Below are 21,087 nucleotides of genomic sequence, written 5' to 3'. Positions count from 1 at the left end.
GCATTGTCCTTCTATCAAAGCGTGTTGGAAAAACTGACTTCCAAAGAGGAAAATTAGCAGGAGTTTAAATAAACAAACAAACAAAAAGGGAGAGAAAGTAAAATAGGTTTTGGAAATCTACTGCTGAGAATGAAAAAGTCAACTGCACACACAGCGATGCCAATGGAATAAAGAATAATAAAACATAAAGCACTTCTCTGTCCAGAAATGTCAGAATAATAATAATAATTTACAAAGATTAAATGCCTCCCAAATGCTGACCCCAATAACTGTGCTTTTTCCTTAAGCTGGTAAACTGAGGCCATTCTGCAGGAGTCTTCCAGGCTGGTGCAGAGCTTCACTCACTGCTTACAGGAGAACCCGCCTGGAGTTTTGGCTCGGGCAGCACTGCCAATCCACTGCCTCAGCATCCACCATTTTGTCCTAGGAATAGCTCAATGTTACACGCTGCCACGAGGCAGCACACTGCACACCACGGTCTCCTCCAGCATCTCAAGGTCTGTGCAGCAGCATCTGCCATACTGCCTCAAAGGGCTCAGCACGTCCCTCCTCACTGTCCATCCAATGAGCGGTTCTTTCCCAGGGACAACAAGCTCAGTTCACAGCCAAAACAGCTGAAGTCTGCTCAGTGGCAGCAGGGAGGCCCCAGCAGCCCCACAGCGGAGCAGACTGTGCAGCAGGTGAGGGATGCGGGCTGGCAAGCAGGGTACCAGCCCGTTAGCATCCTTGGGGTGCTGCTGCCCACCAGTGAAACATGCACCCACACAGCAGTGCCACCTCTGTGCTACACAAAGACCAACTGCAAGGCACGCTGGTTCTGCAGCCATAGCAGCACATTCAGTTTTGATAGCGTGTTCTGCTGCCACAAACTTGGAACTGGCCAAGTGAAACATTCAAAAGCTGGTAAACTACAGAAAAGAACAAACTGGGAGCAAAGTCTGCAGCACAATTACTTGACTGTCTGGGGTGATGAACACTGTAATTCCACGATATTTTGACAGGAGGTGGGAGATTTTGCAATTTCGTAACTCAAAAATATAATTAAGAATAAAAGTCCACCAAGAAATAAGTCTCCATACCCACAGGTCCAGGTGGTGGAAAACATGAAAGAAATACCCTATACCAGGAGGAAGGCAGTGCTGCAAAAACCAAACAAAAAGAGCATTCATATGAGCTGCTGTGCTGTCTGGTAGTTCTTAGAAACATGGCAGAGGTGACTTGCCACACCGATTTCACCACTGACACCAGCAGTAATTCCAGCTGAAAAATAATCTTTGCTTTTCTGAAGGATTTTCTAAGAAACCCTTTTTTTTTTTTTTTCCTTCCTTTAGCAAACCATGACTCATTACTCTATACAGAACAAACTGCCACCAGATACAGAAGCTTAAGTGCCAGAAAATGCTCCACTAGCTCACAGAGAGTGTTTCAAGTGGGAGCTTCAAAACAGCCTCCAGAACCACACTCGTGTTCAAAGGAGGTGCTAGAGAACACGGCTGTGTGAAATTTGGCAATACAGCTTCACTGGCAAGAACAGGGAGGTTAGTTTTGGCTCACAGCAGATCCTCCACCCTGTATTTTGCTTTGAACACTTTTAACGAAAAAACTCAAACTGAGATTCAACTGCAACCATCAGTTTTTATCTGAGGCTGGTCAAAAGCAAAAAAAAAAAAAGTGTGATTTTTGTGCTTACAACAGGGCAGGAGGAGTACATCTTCCATAGAGGATACTCTGTATTTCAAGTTCACTTTGAAAGACAAGGCAGCCAGGAGGCCTATCATTCTCTCACACATATGCAGTGCATGTAAGCAGGCACAGCATCGTAATGGTAGGGAATGGGGTGAATGGGGATGTGTATCATCCAACTTGCAGTACTGGGCAGCAGACAAGCCTGTCCACTTTAGTATTTCCAGTGGAGCAGTCAGTCACTCCTCCCACCTATTTGCAGCAACAAAATGAGAAAATGCTGCTCTTCAGCTCAAATAGATGTTTATTTCATTCAGAGAATCTAAAAATGCCTCTAGAGGAGCTATAATGCCCAAATCATTAAAGCTTTGCCTCTTTACCATGATGTATTTTGGAAAATCTCAAGCCTCAGAACACAATGAGCAGAAGAAGGAGGTAAATCATAGGGTGCTTCTTACTCTGACGTGTGGTAGGAGGAAGGAGAAAACTGGCTTTATGATGGCAAGGGGAACACAGCTGCCCCTGGACCAGGCAAGCCAGTTGGGTGCCTGCACTTCCCCAAGCACATGAAAGGCGAGAGGTGGTTACTGGCCACTATGATTTTTTCCACCCAGAAGACCAGTTATGATGAAGGAAAGGTTCCTTGCTTCCAAATAAATAAATTTTTTAAAAAGCCAATTAATCTAAGAACAACTTGCTAACACAGACCACACACACCACTCACATTTATTTCAGGTTTTCTGTTCCCTGTAAAATCAGGGAGCATGCACTTAGCTTTCCTCTTCCACAGACTAGACTGAAAATGTCAGAAAACAGGACAAGCCAGCTTATAAATAATTGCAAAGCCCCTCCTGGAAAAGGTTGAGAGGGAGGTGGGATGAAAGCTCTGAGCCAGGAAAGCTGGGACTGCCAAGGAGCAGAACAGAATAAGGGCAAGGACGGCGTGTGATACCCAGCTCCATCTGTATGCAGAAATAAAAGGCATTGAGGAAAATATCAGCACAGGTTATGGCAGGCGTTCCCAGGTGTGGGGAAATCCTCAGGGGAAGAGCACCATCAACAGAAAATACAGCTGACGTGGCAGATCCTACAAAAGCTTGTCTGCAGTATCAGAACATCTTTTGTTCTCTAGCCCCATTCTTTCACCTGGCAGCTCACGGATGAAAAGACCTGAGAGATGTTCCTGTCACCAGAGGCTTTTCCTCAAAAGGCTCCTAAAAGGAGGAGGGCCAGGGTAATGCAAGCTCTGCTACAGAGGACACATGGCAGAGGAAGCTTTACCCCTCTAATAACAACTTCCCTACATCTCAGGAAATTCTCCTTAACCCCGTCTCCTCACTGCCTGCAGTGTGATAACAAAGCCAACATTGTCCATCATGTCTCAATTTGAAGTGACTCATTTATTCTCAGGAGCACTGTGTTCATTTTTTTTTTCAGCCTGGCAACGTAAGAAAACAAGGTTTATGTGATCATATTGCCTGTCATATGCCTTAACTGTTTGTCCCTTCCTATTAACTTTTGAATCACATCGGACTGGAGATAGAGCTCAGAGGGAAATTGAGTTTCTCTTATAGAAATGTAGTTTCTCTATAATTGGTGAAGCTTCCTTGCATTGGGTAAGGCAGGGACCTGGTTCATGTCTCTGGGGGAAGGCCAAGAGCAGAGGCAGCCACTGTCCCCACTGTGGGCCCAGTCCAGCCCACCTGCACATACTGCCGCCTGCATGGCCCCTGCTGTGCCCCAGGGACAGGGAGAGGTGAGCTCTGCATGCAGAGCAGGACCTGGGTTTGGCTGTGGTGAAACACAACTTCATAGCAAGTTTGACCGCACGCATCGCAAAACTTGGGTCTTTTTCTGCCAAATTGCCTGTAACTTCATGATGCATCATCAGGGACAAGTGCCAGTATTTCTCAATTACTCCCTGAACCCAATATGTAGCCACACACAAAACAGTATGCAACACTACATTTGTCTTTAGAACTTCTCCCCTTTTGTCTGTGGATGGCAAGTGAAAGAAAAGTCACTGCAAAGTCCTTCGTCTCCTACTGCCACCACTTTCTAGGGCTGCACAATCAACATGGGGCTCCTTGAAACAAGCAGAACGTTTGTGATGAAGCACACACAGACTGGAAGCAGCACTCCTGTGAGGCTGTGAGCTTGGCTCTCTACTGAGTTTGTGACATTGGCAAAAAGCAGCTCCCCGCCCCAAGCAGGCTCTGCAGGGCATCTTCCTGTCCTTACCGGCCAAACTATTGATTTTTAAGGAAAAGAGAAGGAACAAAATGTGTCCCCTCCTCCTGTAGCACCACATGATAAATTTCACTGCCCTTCTCCTAGCAGCTTCTAGTGACAGTGCAGTGTTTGTCTGAATTTTTAACAGATGTTTCTAAGTACTCTTGACCACTGCTCTCTCCTGAGGATTTCAGCAGTGGGAGAGCTCTAGATAGTAATGCAAACAAAGCTGTAAGAGGCTCTCGGGGATAATCTGTAGATACTGCATCTAGCATGGGTGTGGATATGGGTCCAAGCCTTATGAAACTTTGTAAATATCCTCTGAAGACCAGCAGGCTGGACTGACCCTGCCTGCAGATGTTTTTGAGCTTACCAGCACCACAGTGAACAGCAAGACATCTTATAGAGAGCTGCAATGCTCCTGAAACAGCTGAGAGTAGAATTTAAACCAAAAGTTATAAAAGCAGGAATAGAGCGGAGCAGAACAGAATAGTGCAAGGGATGATGTGTGGTGGTGTAACCACATTTCCAACAGAATATCATCACAGGTATTCACTGCAGCAGGGCTCAGGCTGGGCTCAGCAGGATCTCCCAGATGCCGGGTAGCCCTGGGGAGCGAGCACATTGGATGCAACTGACAGGTGTGAAGGTACTCATGCAGTCAGAACATGAATTGTTTGGAACAAATCTCTGCTTTCATTTTAGAAGAGAATGGTTATCTCTTACTGACGCCTGGGAAGAAGGCAGTGACTTCTGACCGAGTTTGCACTCAGCCTCAGCACAACACGAGTGGCTGTTTCCACTTTTTATAGCCACAAGTTTACACATCAGAATGTGAGCACGACTGCTTAAGACCAAAATGAAATCTATTAACTATTGTTGGCTGAAGCTGCTTTTCTAAAGGGTTGGCCTATTGGCTGCAGAATGCAAGCAGGCACTGTGCTTGTGCCAGCCCTGAGGCTGGATGCATCCCACAGCCCAGCACGGTGCTCTCCATCACTGGGAAGCTGCCCCCACGCCTGCACCTGTGTCCTGCTGGGCAGGGGAGGCTGCCTGAGATGGCATGGCTTTGTTCAGCCCATGCAGCACTGTGACACAACTGCACCACAACCCATCCCCCAACCCTATAAAAAACATAAAAAACCCAAACTCAGACACGTATCCCCATAAATAGAGCAGCATCGCTCCCAACACCCATCACAGAGTAGGGTGTAAGTGCTTTCTGCAGCCTTCTAGACCAGCATTTTGTGAACCCTTGTGTAAGACCATTTAAATTGGTTTCAAAATTCCTCATACTGAAAAACACTTGTTATACACTGGCCCTGACTGCTGCACGCAGCGATAGCTTGGTAGTGACAACCCACAAGATATACTTAGCTTCACAAATTCATCATCAATGGATTTTGAAAGCTCTGTAGCCAACAGACTGGAAACCACATGCAATACAAACACATAATAGAACTTTTAATGTGCAAAGAGACTAAACAAAAAGATCCTTGACCTTCTTGCTTTCCCTTGCATACCATTATCCCCAGTGAGACAGCAAATGGAATGACGTTGAGAGCAACAGCTACCACGAAGCAACTTTGGAAGCCAATTTCTACAGTAGTTAAGCAGTTAATGGTGTTAATCAGAATGATAACTTATTAAATTCTACATTTATCCAAATAACATTTGGGCATATCACTGAGACGTGAGTAGAAGAGCTCACCAGGAAAAGGTCCCAACGTCTTTTAAATTTGATGGATTTTTTTTTTAATAACATGTAAAATAATAGCAAAGGTCTGCGTCCGTGATTGCTGGTACATCTGACAGACCACACTTAAATAATAAGCTGGAGCCACAAATTAATCTCCAACATCCCAAACAGATTAATGAAGAAATTGTTTAATTCTTAACCTTTACGAAGCAGGGATTAATCTCTACAGCTAAATCCAATCTCTGTCTTTATCCTTGTAACAAGACGTTGGCATTTCTTACAGAGCTCCTAAAACAAGCAATGTTTATTGAACAAAGAGAATGGCAGGTATCCCTCACTCTCCCTGTGCTACAGTAGCTACAGTGTATATTTGGTACAGGAATACAAAGCCGTGCAACAGTTAAAGGCACGAAACAATGTTATCTTTTTATGCTGAAATACACCAGAAAAAGCCGCACTTTGCAGGTTTCACAGCACTCTTAGTTTTGTAAAAGCTGTCTGGAAAATTTAGTGTTTTCCAATTTTCCAAAAGAAATTATCTAGCAATATGTTGGCCCAGGGTTGTGTTTGAATCCCATGAAGAAGCAGGACACTGGATGAAGAAGGAAGGATGAACTGCACCTTTAATGGCTTTCTGGATGTAGCTCCATCCATCTTCCCTCTCCCCCCCAAAAAAACACCCAACTACCAAAGGTATCTACATACTTGGTTTTCTCCTTTGTTGGTGTTTTCCATAGAAACAAATTCTGTGCAGAATTTTACCCATTCATTAAATTCATTCCACATCTTTGGCCAGATGAGGTGGGAAAGTGCCTACCACCTACGCTGCCCATACAGCTTGCTGCAGGATGTTGTGTAAAACGAGCATTCCACCAATGGAAACTGAACCTCTATTTTGGAAATCAATAATACTGCTGATACACAAGCCCTACCTATTGGTTTATTGATGTATATGTAAATACTCATGTAACTGGGTGCATTCACTTTGTTTGGACGAAGCCTGCAACACAGAATGTTAAAACATCTCTGGAAAAAATAATTGGCCTTTTTTCTCCCCTTTGGGTACAAATTTCTGTTTTTAAATGAACGCACAGGTTTCCTGTTGCTGCACAAAGACTTCATTTCAAAATACTGTCATTGACTAATTCTACGTTAAATTAAAACCGAATGTTTTACATCACGAACGCATTCTTTTCATTAATCGTTTTATAGCACGTATCTTCTTCACCTTAATGGGATTCCTAAGTATTAAGAGACAAAGGGGCTGAGTTGTTGTTTTTGGAAAAATAATAATAATAATAATAATAATTTGAAGTTTTACAGCAACTCTCTTTATGGAGTCAACTTATGCAAGCACCGAAGCCTTTCCAGAGAAAACAGGATTCTCCCCACCTCCCTCTGGCTTTTCTCCCTACTGAATGCCATGGCCTTCACTCAACCAAAGGAAATGAAAGACAGACTGAGACAACAATGTCACGTGGGTGAAGGTCAGATTGATTTTCAGCTGTGTGGTGCTGTTCTATCACCCTCAGGACAAAAGTTAAGCCCTTCATTTTTTTTCATGTCTGCTTTAACAGAGCAACTTATTTTTTTCCTGAAATTCTGGTTGAGCTCCACACCACCAGAACTATCAGGGATAGCCTAATTTAAAACATTTGTGGATAACATCTTCCTTGGAATAAAACGCAGAGCAGCCCACACACTGCAGCATTCCATCCTTGAGTTTCCCCTGTCCCCGGTGCACGCAGAGCGGCTCCTTCAAGCAGCTGAGGGCTCTGCAGTGACACTGCTGACAGCAGAAGATGGCTCGGGTGCAGCTGCCGGCAGCACCACAGTGCTCCCAGTCACCAGAGAGGAGCGTTTGCAGCCTCAGAAGGGCAAGTTCACAAATTGTTCTTCCTCCCCGTCCTCCTGCCCCTCGCCGAGATCCCTGGAGGCAAAGTGCCTGCCTGTCACTCGCTGATGTGGACACAGCCAGTGAGTGGCTGCAGGAGCTGGCAGCACTGCAGGCACAGGCACAGCCTCCTAAAGATGGCAGCTTATCCCTGTACAGCAAGGGACACCCAGCAGCCACACTGTGCACTGCTAACCTATCTCATGAGCTACAGTTCTTACCTGAAAGAGCTCTTGCAACACAGAGCGTGGCAAGTGTGTGATGGGATGGGATGGCACCGGATGCTGCTATAAGCCCAATGCAAAATGGTCAGAGTCCAGGAAGGAGTCCAGTGAGGAGAGTGAGGAAACAGCTTGAGAGGAGGGAGACAGCACAGTGGGCACAGCAGTGCCTGAGGAGAGCTGGGGCATCCACAGCAGCAGTCCTTCAGTGAGCTGCTTCAATTACTGGCAGTACAGCCACTGAACAGCTATCCTGAGGATGAGCTGGATCTTGGCTTTAGCCAGGCTGGCTGCAAAGGCTGATTGATGCAGATTGAATGCTGAGTTCAGATCTGGTTAGATGATGCTTGGAGTCCTATAAATCACCTGCATCCTTTTTTTGCTAGGAGAACATGAAAGCAGGTATATTTCTATAGACAGCAAGGTCATAAGAGGAATTTATTCTACTTCTGTCTGTCTCTCCAAGTTTTCTAATGAATAATTAGTAGATGTAGATTTCTAAAATGACCGTTTAATATAAATTATATCAAATCTCATTTATTTTAGGATGTATCATTAAGTACAAAGTCTGCACAAGTGAACTGAGTTCACTGTAGAGGAAATGACTGGGAATTACGTTCAAAAATCTATTCAAATGTTTAATGTAAGAGATTCCCTGGAGAGGAGAAAAGTGATGGGCCTCTTCAGCCTTTCCTTATGTCCTCCTCAGCAAGGCTACAGTAATAGAGCAGCAACGTAAGGATGAGCCAGAAAGTCTTTCACCGTTATGCTGAGAAAGGTTTTTGAGGAGGCCTAAAGAAGAGATGGATCCACATGCTAAAATCTGGCACAAGGACAAGGAAGCTCATCCCGGGTTATTGGTGTTGATAACAAAACCCACCTGGAGCCCTTGGCTATAGTACCAGTGTCACAAATGTTACTGGGCAGACTGGGGACACCACATGCACAAGCCAGTTTGCTAAAGAGAGATGGCACAGAACCTCCCCCAAGCCCTGACCTCCCATCTCTCTCATGATGATAGAAGGTTTCTGCAGCATCAGAGGGTGCCCTTTGTGGGAGCCACACAGACTAACAATGAATCCTGTTTGTCAGTGACATTGGTTCTCAGAGACAACACAAACCTCGTATCAATAAGAAATAAGGGAAGGAAGGAGGGAACGCCCCTTCTAGGAAAAGGCAAAATTTAAGCCAGAATAGGATTTCTTAATTCCATGACATTAAAAATAAGACTGGTACTTCCTTGTATCAGAAAGGAGCCACCAGTCTAAAATGGTTTAAGATTATGAAGTACTCAAGTGCTGAAGGAAGTATCCAACATGAACAGACGTGGTGCCTTGAAAACTCCATTTTTTCATTTGCTAAGACAATAAAAGCTGGTCATATTAAGCAAGAAGTTTGATTAACATTACCTATATCTTACACATACTACATTTAAATTTCTACTGATTATCTTTTCAGCAATTCTGAATGAAGATTATGAAATCTACTTTTACAAGCAAACTAATCATTAAAACAAAACTATTAAAATTACATAAACAAAACAGCATTCAAGAGGTATTTGCTCATTGCCAAAGTCTGAAGGAAGTCAGAAGCTGCTTAGACCTCTGGTGGAGGTCTTCTGATGTGCAAACCCAGCCTGGAGAGCAACAGCTTCTCCAGCAGGTGCATGGAAAATATTTCCCTTATTCAATTTATCAGATTGGTTCAGTCCAACAAGGAGTTCGTTCCGAATGGAGAAACTATTTGGCAGATGATCATTAATTTGCTCCTTGCCAGCCCACACTAAAGAAAGGAGTGAGACCCCTATGGAGGATGCAGACACACGGGCGAGGGGAGCCACGTACCTCGGCAGATCCATCCTGCTCACACAGCTGCCAGGTGGCACGGGGCACGTGGCACGGCCCTCCCTCAGGTCAGTGCCAGAGGCCGGCTGAGCCCTGGGCTCCCCGACCCCGGGGCCACGCAGGGATGCTCCAGCGTGCGCTCCCAAAGCCAGACGGCTGAAGAGGACCAACCCATGCTGGCACGCTTCCCTAAAGCCAGCCGGCACTGGGGGGTGGAGGCTGCTTTCTGGCTTCCCCAAGCCTGGAGCACAGTTAATAACATGCCAGCTGTATCTGCAGACAAGCCAAGTTTAATGAGGCTACAACAAAAGCATTCAAATATGCACTACAGAACTTCTGCAGGGATTTTTTTTCTAGAGCTTGTTTAAAAAAAAAAAAAAAAAAAGGGAAGATAGAAATTCCTGACACTGTTTGTACACACGCTCCCTTTTTTTGGTTGTTTTTTAAATTATATTCTTTAAATTCAAATAAATCAGCATTAGAAATACTCTTTTCTATTCCATTACTTCCAACTGCAAAATTGCATTCTGTGAGGACTGCTTGCAGTGCTCTGCTGCTTGCTTGTTTCATAACAAACACTGAAGTCTTTCTTGCTTTTTCTCTAAAGGCCAGCCATTGCCTCTCCACCTGCCTGCTCTCTGCATCAGGACAAGTGCTGTCCCTTTCCTGCTTGGGATCCACGACCAACAGACAAACATGGCCGTGTAGTAGCACAGGCCATGATGGAGGTACTGCACCCTCTCGCTGCCCTACCTGCAGTGCCCTGCCACACACCACAGGTTCCAACTCTGGGTCAAGGTGCATGAGACCCCAATCAGAAGCCTGCAAACAGACTTGGGACTTCTTCATGGGCTCCTCAAGACCCCCAAGCCCCATACCAGTGCTCTCAGCTCTGTGCTCACCCGTCGGACTTGTGATTGCCCTGTAGCTCCCTTAACTACAGAGATACAAACAGCCCCTGGAGGGGGAAGCTGTCCCCCCCAGGACAGAGGGACCTACCATGGCTCCAATCTGCCCTTCTGAGGGCTGTAGCATCCCACTCTCCCAGGGTTTGGCATAGGCAGTCAGGCTGCATAAAATTAAATAGAGGAGAACCCCTCCACATTTTCATACTGTTCTCAAGTGTGGGAAGCTGCTGACAGCAGCAGCCCCCTCTTCCATGGTCACAGAAAGCACCTTCCCATGCCTGCCCTCTCTCCTCTTCTGCAAAGCCATGCGTTATTCGGATTCCATACTGCCAAGAAACAAGCCTGCCATCACTCGCCAGCCTGCACTGTGCTGCATCAAGGCTGCAGACAGCCCCTCAGCATCAGGAACCCAGCTCCAGGCTGCAGTGGGACAGGGTGGACCCCACCATTTCCACGCATCCCTGTGCACACTTCACAGACTGTTTTCTGAACCAGAAAAGTAGATAAATAAGTAGATAAATAAAATTCAATTAAAGTAGCAAGGATAAAACACTCTCTTGCTGATACAAGCATACTAACACGTCACCCTCAGCTCCTCCCTGGGTCATATGTTTAAAAATGACAGGGAGAACATTCTTCCTAGGCAGAAACACATGCTGCTGGATGCAAGTCATCTTCTTAGTTGAGATATGTCTGCTCCATCTTCAAGCCCATGGCCGTGACCTTCGCAGCGACCGCTGCTACAAGGCTGCAGCAGGGCAGGTGCAGCCCCCGCTGCCCTCCCATGGGGTTCTGGTGACGCGTGGCCCGGCCTCCTGCCATTGCGCTGGCACTGCTCCTATCTGCAAGCACCGGGCCCGGTGCTGCCTCCCATGCCACCGTCCCCAGAGGCCCAGCATAAAGGTGGCCATGCCGATTGCAGGGGGCGGCGCTGGCAGCCTGGCAGGCTCTTATCTGCCCGTGCACTGCCCGGTGCTTGCATGGGGCCTGCTGTGGGCCTGCCACAGTGCCCGCCGCAGGGAGCATCCGCTGGGCCACTGAGCAAATCCCATGCTGTGTGCATATGGCCAGCAAGCTTTGTTCCAGATTCATGTGCTCCTCCAGCACTACAAGCTCTCACATGCAGGCCTGCAAGACCCACAAGCCAGACTCAGAGGATCATAGGATGGCTTGGGTTGGAAGAGGCCTTAAAGATCACAGGCAGGGTTGTCAGCTACCAGATCAGGCTGCCTGGGGCCTCATCCAGCCTGACCTTGAACAACTGCAGAGGTGGAGCATCCACAACTTCTCTGGGCAACCTGGGCAAACTCACAGAGCTTCCACACAGGGTTCACTTGGTGCTATATAAAGGCACCTCAGCAGGCCTCCCTGCAATGAAGCACACCACTCGGTGTATGCCATGAAGCCACCTTGTCTTCCAAGGTCACCATGCACCATTACACTCTGAAATGTGCCCCTGTGTGCTTGCAGCCCACAGTTCAGCTACAGGACTATGCTCTGCATTCTGCACAACACACATGCATTTCCCAGGTAGCCCAGCCAGTGCATCCCACCCCACCTGCAGCTGCAGGACCCAGCCTTCCAGAGCTCTCAGCACCAGCAGGCACAAATGCCAACCAGCAGGACAAATGTTGGCCCCAAGAGGGGACAGCTGAGACAAAATAAAGACAGGACCCCAAGATCTCAGCCCCTCAAGGAACCAACAGCATGAAGCCTGCCCTGGTACCCGTTGTCAGAGGCAGGCAGTGAGAGCTGAGGGCTCCAGGGAAAATCCATGTTTTTACAGTTTATATTACGGAGCTTTTCTGGTGCCAATTTTGAAAACACTGCCATGACCTCTGGAAAGAAGGAAACCTGCATTTCAGCACAACAATGTAGAAAAGAACAAAAAAAGGAAATGTTATTTTTTTTTTTTAGGTTGAAACACTAGTCAGGTTAAGAAAAAGGAGCAAAATTCTGGCAAGGACAGGAGCACTCAGACCAAGCCACAACACAATAATTAGGGCCAGTAGGTCATTAGAGCCACAGCTGTACAAGCTAGGTGTATAATTAAGTTTCCACACTGCTTTTTCACAACTGTATTTCAGTTTCTTTTGAGGAGGATGATCAGAAATTCATTGATTTAAAGATGCAACACCAGCAGCAAAACACCTGAAAATCTATGACTTGCCAATCAGGCGCAACAAAAGATTATAATTTAGGGGAAGGCTAATTTGGGAAATACATGCAAGAAGTCTATCTTTGTCGAGTAGAAGTCAAGTAGTACAAAGTACTGCCTGATTAAAGCATCGCTGAGATGCGGTCACTTCTTGGCAAACTGCTGTGTATGGTTTCTGGATGAGCATCCCACATATACAGTTGCATGGCAATTATAATTCTTGCAGCAGGTGAAAGACAAGAAAATGCAAAATTATACACTAGCATGAAATAGTTACAATACCTCATTTCAAATGCAAACCAAGTGTACAAGTTATAGGGCATTTAACAGGAGCAACTGCAAGACTTTAATTATAAACTAGTTCCTACCGTACAGTAGTTTAGAAAAATCAGCCGCTTCCCAGCTGGCAATATCCATATAAAGCTCTGCTGCTGTTTGAAACAGACAACCTGTAAAGTTATCAACAACAGAAGAGGACCTCATGAAATGCTCAGAGACCCCAGCATAACCTACTTCTGTCCAGTTCACTGGTGCACTAATTTGCTTTAAAACACTCTACATTCAGCTGAGAAACCAAAGGAAAAAGGTTTACACAAGGCTATGCTGACCCAGTAGGAGGAAAAGGGCTGGCATGGGTGGAGGATGCAAAAATAACGCAATAAAAACAGGAGCTAAACCAGACTATCACATGTGGACTCCTGGGGCTTGTAGCCACTTTTTATCAGCTAACAAACAACTCAGCATTGCAGAATTGTTGTTTGATGCATCCACTGAACACCCTCATCTGCAAGTTAACAAACAAACCTTTACTCTTGTATGTGGTGCTGTGCTGTGTCATAACATCTACACTTAACAGAGTGTGCAAAAACGTACAGAAAGGACTGCATGTAATGCAGGTGGCAATGACTGAGTCTTCTTGAGTGAAGAGGACATGGGACAGGAACAAGTTTTAAATTCATTCTAAAAGCTTAACACATCCAGAATATGCATTGGGTGTTTCCGTCTGTTCTTGGGGGATTTCAATGGTGCTCTCTGTCTCATGCTCAAGGTTAAGGTAGGAAAGCAGGTATGCCAGGAACCGGTGAGGACACATGATGCACCATGCACTGTCCCCGCTAGGGCCCCTCATAGATCCTTCAGCAAGGAGCCCCCAGGTTGTATCTGGGGCCAGGAGAATACCTCCACCAGGCTGGCAACAAAGGAATGTCGCACACTTATGCTACGAGATGTCTAGATATCAGCAGTGTTTTGTCCACAAAGAAATAAGTCTGAAATGCATGAAAAAGCAAGGGGGTGTAGGGTGGGGGGGAGGTGGGGGAAATGGCTGTTTGTTACTTTCTTACATGTCAAAGAAGCTGTGTTCAAACTGTATTATAACTTCAGCCCACTGTAATGAATTTCTAAGGGATTCCAGTGAAATAGATGGTTTATCCTACTCTTTGGAGTGAGCCCCGATAATCCTGCAGCATTCCAGAGCTACAATGCCTTCCTAACTTCAGCATCCCAGAGGAAGTCATTAGTTATGTTGTATTATCAGCCTGGTGATATTATCACTACAAATATTACCTGTATCGATCTGGAGCCACGTAGACACGATTGAACACCCTGCTTCAGATTAAGACATGAAACTCTGGCTTGCCCAGAGGTCAGGCACCGTGTTACAACCTCAGATGTGTCAGGCGGGCATTAGAGACAAAAGAAAACAGGGCAACTCAGGACGCAGCTCACGTGGTGGGGAACATCTCTAAACACACCGCGTTTCCTAGCACTCCTCAGATTCTCACCCTGGTGGTGCAAGTCTTTCCAGGTGAGCTAAACGTGTTTTTTAAATGCTTTGAACAAAAATGCTTGTGGTTATTGAACAAATCAGTGGGTCTGAACTCAAAAGCTGTTTTTGCTCATGGTAAGATGTGCAATATCAAGCAACATTCCAGATTGTCTTTGTGGAAACACTCTCATTCCAGAATAGATGAATGCAACCTTCCCATTCACATTAAATAACTTCATGACACTAGATTAAACCAAAGAGAAAACAGGCATTCTTATTCTGGAACAAGCATTTCCTCACATGGAGATAATCAGCACCTATTATGTGTATATGCACATGATTATATGGTGTATTTATGACAAAATGTCTTTGTAAATCATCCACACATGTGAAGACAGTAAAAGATGATTAAGTTGTGCTACCTGCAATCAAAACTTAGCAAGGGGAATATTCACAAATTATTCTGATAGATTCCAAAACCAGAATTTATATTTCTTAGTCTTGCTAACAGAACACTACACTGAAGGGAAATAAAAAGGGAGGTGTGAAAACATTCGCCATATAGACTCAACCCTCTAAGATTGCTGCATTTCAATGCATGTTGGCTACAGGAAAAACAATGGTTCCTTCTGACACCCTGTCCCCCCGTGCCAGCTCGCAGCTGGTCGCCCCCTGCCCAGCACCATGCCCAGCTGTATGGTGGGCACACACGGCACATTGGGTAACAGTGCCCACTCCATGGAAGGATCACCAGTGACTGCACCAACACAACACAGGGCATCTGTTCTTGTCTTTGGAGAGGACCAGCATGGGCTGTGCACCTCACATCCTGGTCTGGAAAGTGAGGATTTTTTTATTCAACAGCATTTTACTGCCTATTACCCTGCAGTAAAATCATGAATTCTGTCTGCAGAAATCTCAGGGCAATCTAGTGGTTGTCAGCTGGCCAAAAATGGACCCTATGAGACAAAACCTTGCTGGTTTTTGTACTTCCAGACTTGCATCCTGCACAGTGTTTAACCAGAGCAGGCAGCAAGCAGCCCTGCAGACACAGGTGGGCTGCACCTGGCTCAGGGCAGTGCCGGCTGCAGCCTGCCTGCAGCCCACCCTGCCTGTACGCACTGCCTCACTCTTGCCTTGGCTGAGCACAGCTTCCCTTCTGCCCAAAAAGGAGAACAGAACCTGAACAAATTACCAAACAAATTAGGCAGTCAGGGAGGAATATGCACTTATGGGAACGAGGATGGGATAATACAGCACCGGAAGAGAAAGTCACCCTCCTGCCCTGCCAGCCTCACCCTGCCACTGCCAAAGTGGGAACTGGCTAAAAGCATCTTAGACGACTGGAGAAAAAAGTTGGCAGAGTACTCGGCTTCAGGAAGGGAAGGATGAGAATTCCATATTTACATACCTAACAACATATTCTGTGCTTACACTCTTAAGAACTTATTTAGTTTTGTGTAAAATCTGCGAGGCTTTATGCTACCCCCATTACTCTCCTCAGCATGCTCTGCAAAGCGCCCTGTGCCACCAGTGGCTGTGCACGGGGAGCTGTGCATGGCAAGGCGAGGTGGGCAGCCGTTGTTCACTCCACCGCTCTGAGCTTGGTCTTACTTTGCAACAAGATCAGGGGAGGCTAATGCTGCCCTCACCTTCAGAACATTCAAAAGGAAATGCAATGCAGCCTAGGGAGAAAGGCACATTTGTAAGGATGGATGACAAACCTCAAACTACAAATTTCAGTCTCAGAAATTGTGTAGTTCTACAATAGGGTTCAGAGGCCTTTATTTGTGGGGAGTTTTCCACCCTTCTGCCATGTAACATTTTAAAATCTTTCTACATTTGGGGAGACAGCGAAAAATACCCTGTCTGAAAATTTTAATGTTTAAAAAAAAGCAAAACAATTTTGTCTATCATAATTACTTACAGATTCCAATTGGAAAGCTGTTGCTTTTATTTTAATTTTATTAAAGGAGTGAACAAAGGCTACCCTAGGCACCACAATAAAATTACATTAACTGTAAAATTACATTATTAATTCTTTAATCTCACTTGAGGCCTCAAGCTGTTGCTATGTCCAATTACCCAGCTAACCACCTGTCAGAACTGCAAAGCGAGTTTAACATTACCTCCAGGACAGTGGTGTGCCCTGTGTTCAGTCAGGTCTGCCAGCGAATCGAAGTCCTGCTGACAGTTATCGCAGGTGTAAATTGACTCATCCTCCATGTCTTCATCTTCCTCATTTCTCTCTTCCTGGCTCGTCACGCTGTTCCTCTCTTCCAGGGCCCGGCTGTCCTTCACGTCACTCTCCAGCTCTCCTCCCAGGCCACCTGCCAACAGCAAGAATGCAAACGAAGGTTTAGAGGGCTGCAAAACAGGAGATTGATGAGTGACATCACGCTCATTGACAGACATCTAATTACAGCCACTTTTGCATTATTGCTGACAACTTCTGTTATATTCATGTGGGTTTTATATCCTGCAGCACAATCCTTGACCATACTCTCTGCTGTTTGGTGCAAACACTCCCAGTCTCCATCAGTGGGTGGACAGTAAGAAACTCTGCCTCTACCATAGGAAATTGTTGGTGTTTCATCACTTCACCAGACCCTCAAAGCTTTAAAAATTGGCAAGATTGCTAACAGAAAAGGTGCTGAGTTTGAACTCCCTGTGCTCTCCTTTCCCTGCTGCCACCAAGCCCAATGTCAATGATCTGAGCAATGGGGCTCTGGTCAGTGATGACCCCAAGGCCCATGCCTGCCCCGTAGCGTGAGGCATGAGTGTTCTAGAAGTCATCATGAAGAACGGGCTCTTGCTGCAAAGTCCCAACACCTGGAGCTGCAGAGGACCCAGGCACAGCTCCTGAGCACAGCACGGAGGCAACTCCTGGCTGCCTGGTGGTGCCTGGGCTTCATGCCGCTAACAGGGAGACTCATGGTTCCAAAATTAGATCAGTACTGAATGATTAAGGACAACCGATGCTGAGAACATGAAACAAGGCTGAGAAATACAATTTATTAAAGATGAAAACTGGTTATCACTAGCAGTGCAGTTCACTACACAGCACTCGCAGGGCTTTGCTACCGGTCTCCATCCAGAACTCAGATGTTATGCCATCTCCTGTACTGCGCACAATGATGTAAATCAGTCAGTGTAAAATGCTCTGCAGCTTTCCATAGAGCACTCATAACATGACACACCCTTGCAATTGCAATGGAAGTATTAAAAATCAATGCCTGCTTGTGGTCTATCACAGCATCGCTTTTAGCAATTAACTGATCTGCACATTTTCAAGTTCTTTTACTGTTAAATTATACATACTTTTCTACCACAGCATTTCCATTAGGGGCTAGATATAATGTTCACGTTAACAAAGCAGACATGCCACTTACACAGAGGTAATGAATTTAAGGATTTGTTTATAAAAGTCTCACTCACCACACTCTCCATACTCTAAGTCATGAGCTGCACTGTTTATTCAATAAAATGTTCTCTTTGAACCCCATGCTTTACAGCCTCTTCCTTTAATAAAAGTGTATTGTAGTGGAAAAAGACAATTCTGTTCTCCTTATACTACTACCTTGCCAAACAATAAGCTGCATTTAAAGCTACGTTAGCTTTCCTTTACTTTACACATAATTTAATGTACACATTGAAATAATCCCTTCCGCATTGTCTATTTACTTGGCACCCCTTTTTACTGTCTCTCATCCCAGACTGGAATCACAAACATTACAGCTCAGTCAATCTTGTTAAAGCCTGTATGTCCTGCAGATCTGATAGTTCATAAATAACAACGTCAGCTCTCCAGCTTTGTAAGACAGAAACCTATAAAATAGTGCAAGTATATAAATCTGATCTGAGAACCGCCACCTGAATCCATGCCTCCTGCTGATGGAGCCTCAGAGAAGCACTTCTGAGCCGATTTAGCTACAGCCTGAAGAAGAAAGATTTTAGGCAACCTCAGAGAGGCTTAGGGGACCTTCACTAATATTTTTAGTAGAAATTTTGTCTTTTGACAGTTAACCTAAAGGCCAGCTGATCTGGTGAGCACACTGTGACAAATTCATCCTTGGTTTCTCTCCAAAACGTCATGACTGCTCTGGGGATAAAGCTGTTCGACTGAGTCCAACAATAACAAATAATTTAACACACTGCTTTAGGAAAAATAAATTGTACAATGTGAGATAAGAAAATAAGATTCCCGACTGCAAAGCAAAATTCCAGAAACATTTTTTAATTCCCTGCTGAACGGGGATCTGATCCTCTAGGCAACTTTTCAAAAGTGTCATTACTTGACATGGCCATAAGTCAATAACACAACAATGAATCTCGCACAAATTACTTTAAAAACACAACGTAGCTTTAGAACGGGCTGTGTTCTGTTTTCAGCACACTGAAAGAATTGTGCACGTTCGCCATACCTCAGGGCTGCTGTCCTTGGAATAATATGGCCCTCAGATTCCTCTGCTGAGCCACACGCTTGGTACTTGCCTTGGAGAAACCACTGAGGAAAACCTGGGGCGTTTCTTGCCTTTTGCACTGAGCCTGCAGAGTTCAAACTCCAGGGCAGCAGTGGGGTGGTGCGCAGTGCTGGGAGTGGGCAGCAGTGAGGCTGGGACTGAGGGGTCCCCAGGCAGAGTGAGCCCAGCTGCTCCACAGTGAGCTCAGCAGCACGGCAGCCGCCAGGGAGTTTGCCTCAGGAGCGAATTCCTGAGGAGTTTTGCAGCATTAAGTCATGGTTTAACCTGCAAGATTGCTTTGGGAGAGTGCAACACGAGCATCCCACCATGATGGGAAGAGAGCACACGTGCCTAGTGATGGTGAGCCCAGCAGGGTGGTGCTGTGGGCAATATCACCTGTGGGCAGGCAGCACGCTGCTGGCACTGGGGTTGTTTTGGCCTATCTGCAAGGGGACGTGTCCTTGTGTCACTGTGCAAAATGGCTGGGGGATGCCCAGAGCCAAGCAGCACCTCCAAAAGTCTCCAGAGACCAGTGGCAATACTACAGAATCAAGCCTAGATGAACACGTTTACCAATTTGGCAGATAGCCTTGGAGCTTAGTGAACTTATGCAGCAGTATGTAGCTTCTATCTAGATCAATAAACAGAGGGCCAGTTCTGGGGTGCACCAGCAGAAGGAGCTGCCGGCACCACGGCTCAGGCATGCGGTCACTGGTTGGTTCTGCATGGGAAAGAGGCCTTGCATTTCACATAAATGTTAGCAGCACTTTCTAAGTGAACCTACCATCTCCAGTAATTGTGTTAACAATTTTTGAGTAAGAGATGAAATCACTGGACAGATCAGCCTTGAAAGTACACCTCAAAACTCAGATTTGAGGGGCTTCTTCTTTTTCTTTTCTTTTTTTTCCTGGAACGCAGTAAAGGGCCTACGGGGCTCTACAGGAGGTGACTGCCTTATGCTATGACCTAAACAGTCTGTCCAACAGTCAAGAACTACTAAAGTTAATGCTAACAACCCTTGCTTTGTGGTATAAAAAAAACAAGCTTATTTTCTAGGAAGTTAGAATTTAAAAGATCTATTAAGAAATGGGAATAATTCCTGCCTCACCTGGTGGTCCAAGGAATGTGGGAAATTGCCAGAGGTGGGGAAGAGATTCCCAAGCATTGGGCTGAAAGGTTATGGCCAGCAAAAGTGCCTGCCGGGCCATGATGTTACAGCAACAACATACTTGGAAAGCCAAAGTTTGGAAAAGAGACTGCACATCTCATGCTCATGCCGGCCCCCCTGAAGCTGGAAACAAATTTCCATGTCTTTCCAGCTGGTTCACTCAGGGTCACATATGGCAGGGCCATGCTGCAGGTGACACACTGAGTGCTAAGACATGGGGATGTACAGCACTGGGCAACATGTAGGCCTGGGTAAGGGAAGAAAGATGCAAACCGCTGGGCTTATTTTTCATCTGTGGAATCCAATATAGCCAGTACAACTTCTTGTTGCCTTTCTGTGCTCATGCCAGTAGATTTTCCATTCTTTATTCCTTTAGAAACTCAAGGACTTCTGAAAGCTGGGACATTTTTAATTCTAGCATTGTTCTTTTGAGCACATTATCTAGCATGGGGTCATGTCTGGCTCTGAGCACCTCCAATGACTGGGCTCCATGGCAAGCAGTTTCCTCACAGCAGGAGAGGCTGCAGGACAGTACTGCAGCCACTGCACATCATCCCCTAGCCATGGCACGGGCACAGGCATTTCCAGCCAGACGGGACCCAATGGAGAGGGCACACCTCATTCACTTGCCCTGTTCCAAAGACACAACCACCAAATGTCCCACAAAGGGCCAGGATAGCTCCTCCTCTAGAGATAAAACTGAAGTCCCGAGGAAAGAAACTGCTGGAGGGCTGGCAGTGCAGCAAGCACCTCCTCTGGGCTGGGCGCAGCCAGTCATGGGGAAAGCAAAGGAAATTCCTCCTGTAACTGGGAAGTGAGAACAAAAGAAACAAATAACTTAAGGGAAAAGCCTAATCTAAACGTTCATGTTTTACTCAGTGCCTATTGCCAAGTTAGTGAGGGAGGTTCTCTACTTTCATTAGTTTGTTGGTATTTTAGTGTTCACTCTTGCAGTATAATACAGCAAAGAGTCCAAACTTCTCTGTTATATGTGGTCAAAGAAGAATGAACAGTGGCAAAAAAAGCCATTAGTGCTTCAGTATCAAAAT

General features: G+C 45.8%; 1 protein-coding gene across 2 annotated transcripts in view; it reads right to left on the bottom strand.

The window, feature by feature from the left end:
- ZNF423 (zinc finger protein 423) overlaps positions 1–21,087 on the bottom strand; it is a 192,950-nt gene that overhangs the window by 126,739 nt on the left and 45,124 nt on the right. The window contains exons 3-4 of one of the 2 annotated variants that reach the window (XM_015873489.2): positions 16,537–16,737; positions 13,008–13,088 (exon numbers count right to left, since the gene is read on the bottom strand). In XM_015873489.2, coding sequence (XP_015728975.1) covers positions 13,008–13,088; positions 16,537–16,737 — 282 coding nt within the window. The remainder of the gene's footprint in view (positions 1–13,007; positions 13,089–16,536; positions 16,738–21,087) is intronic. The other variant, XM_015873490.2, reaches the window with a different exon arrangement.

Source organism: Coturnix japonica, chromosome 11, assembly GCF_001577835.2.
Source record: "Coturnix japonica isolate 7356 chromosome 11, Coturnix japonica 2.1, whole genome shotgun sequence".
Classification (NCBI taxonomy): Eukaryota; Metazoa; Chordata; class Aves; order Galliformes; family Phasianidae; genus Coturnix; species Coturnix japonica.
The sequence above is the reverse complement of the archived record's forward strand: the minus strand, read 5'-3'. Positions and strand labels throughout refer to the sequence as shown.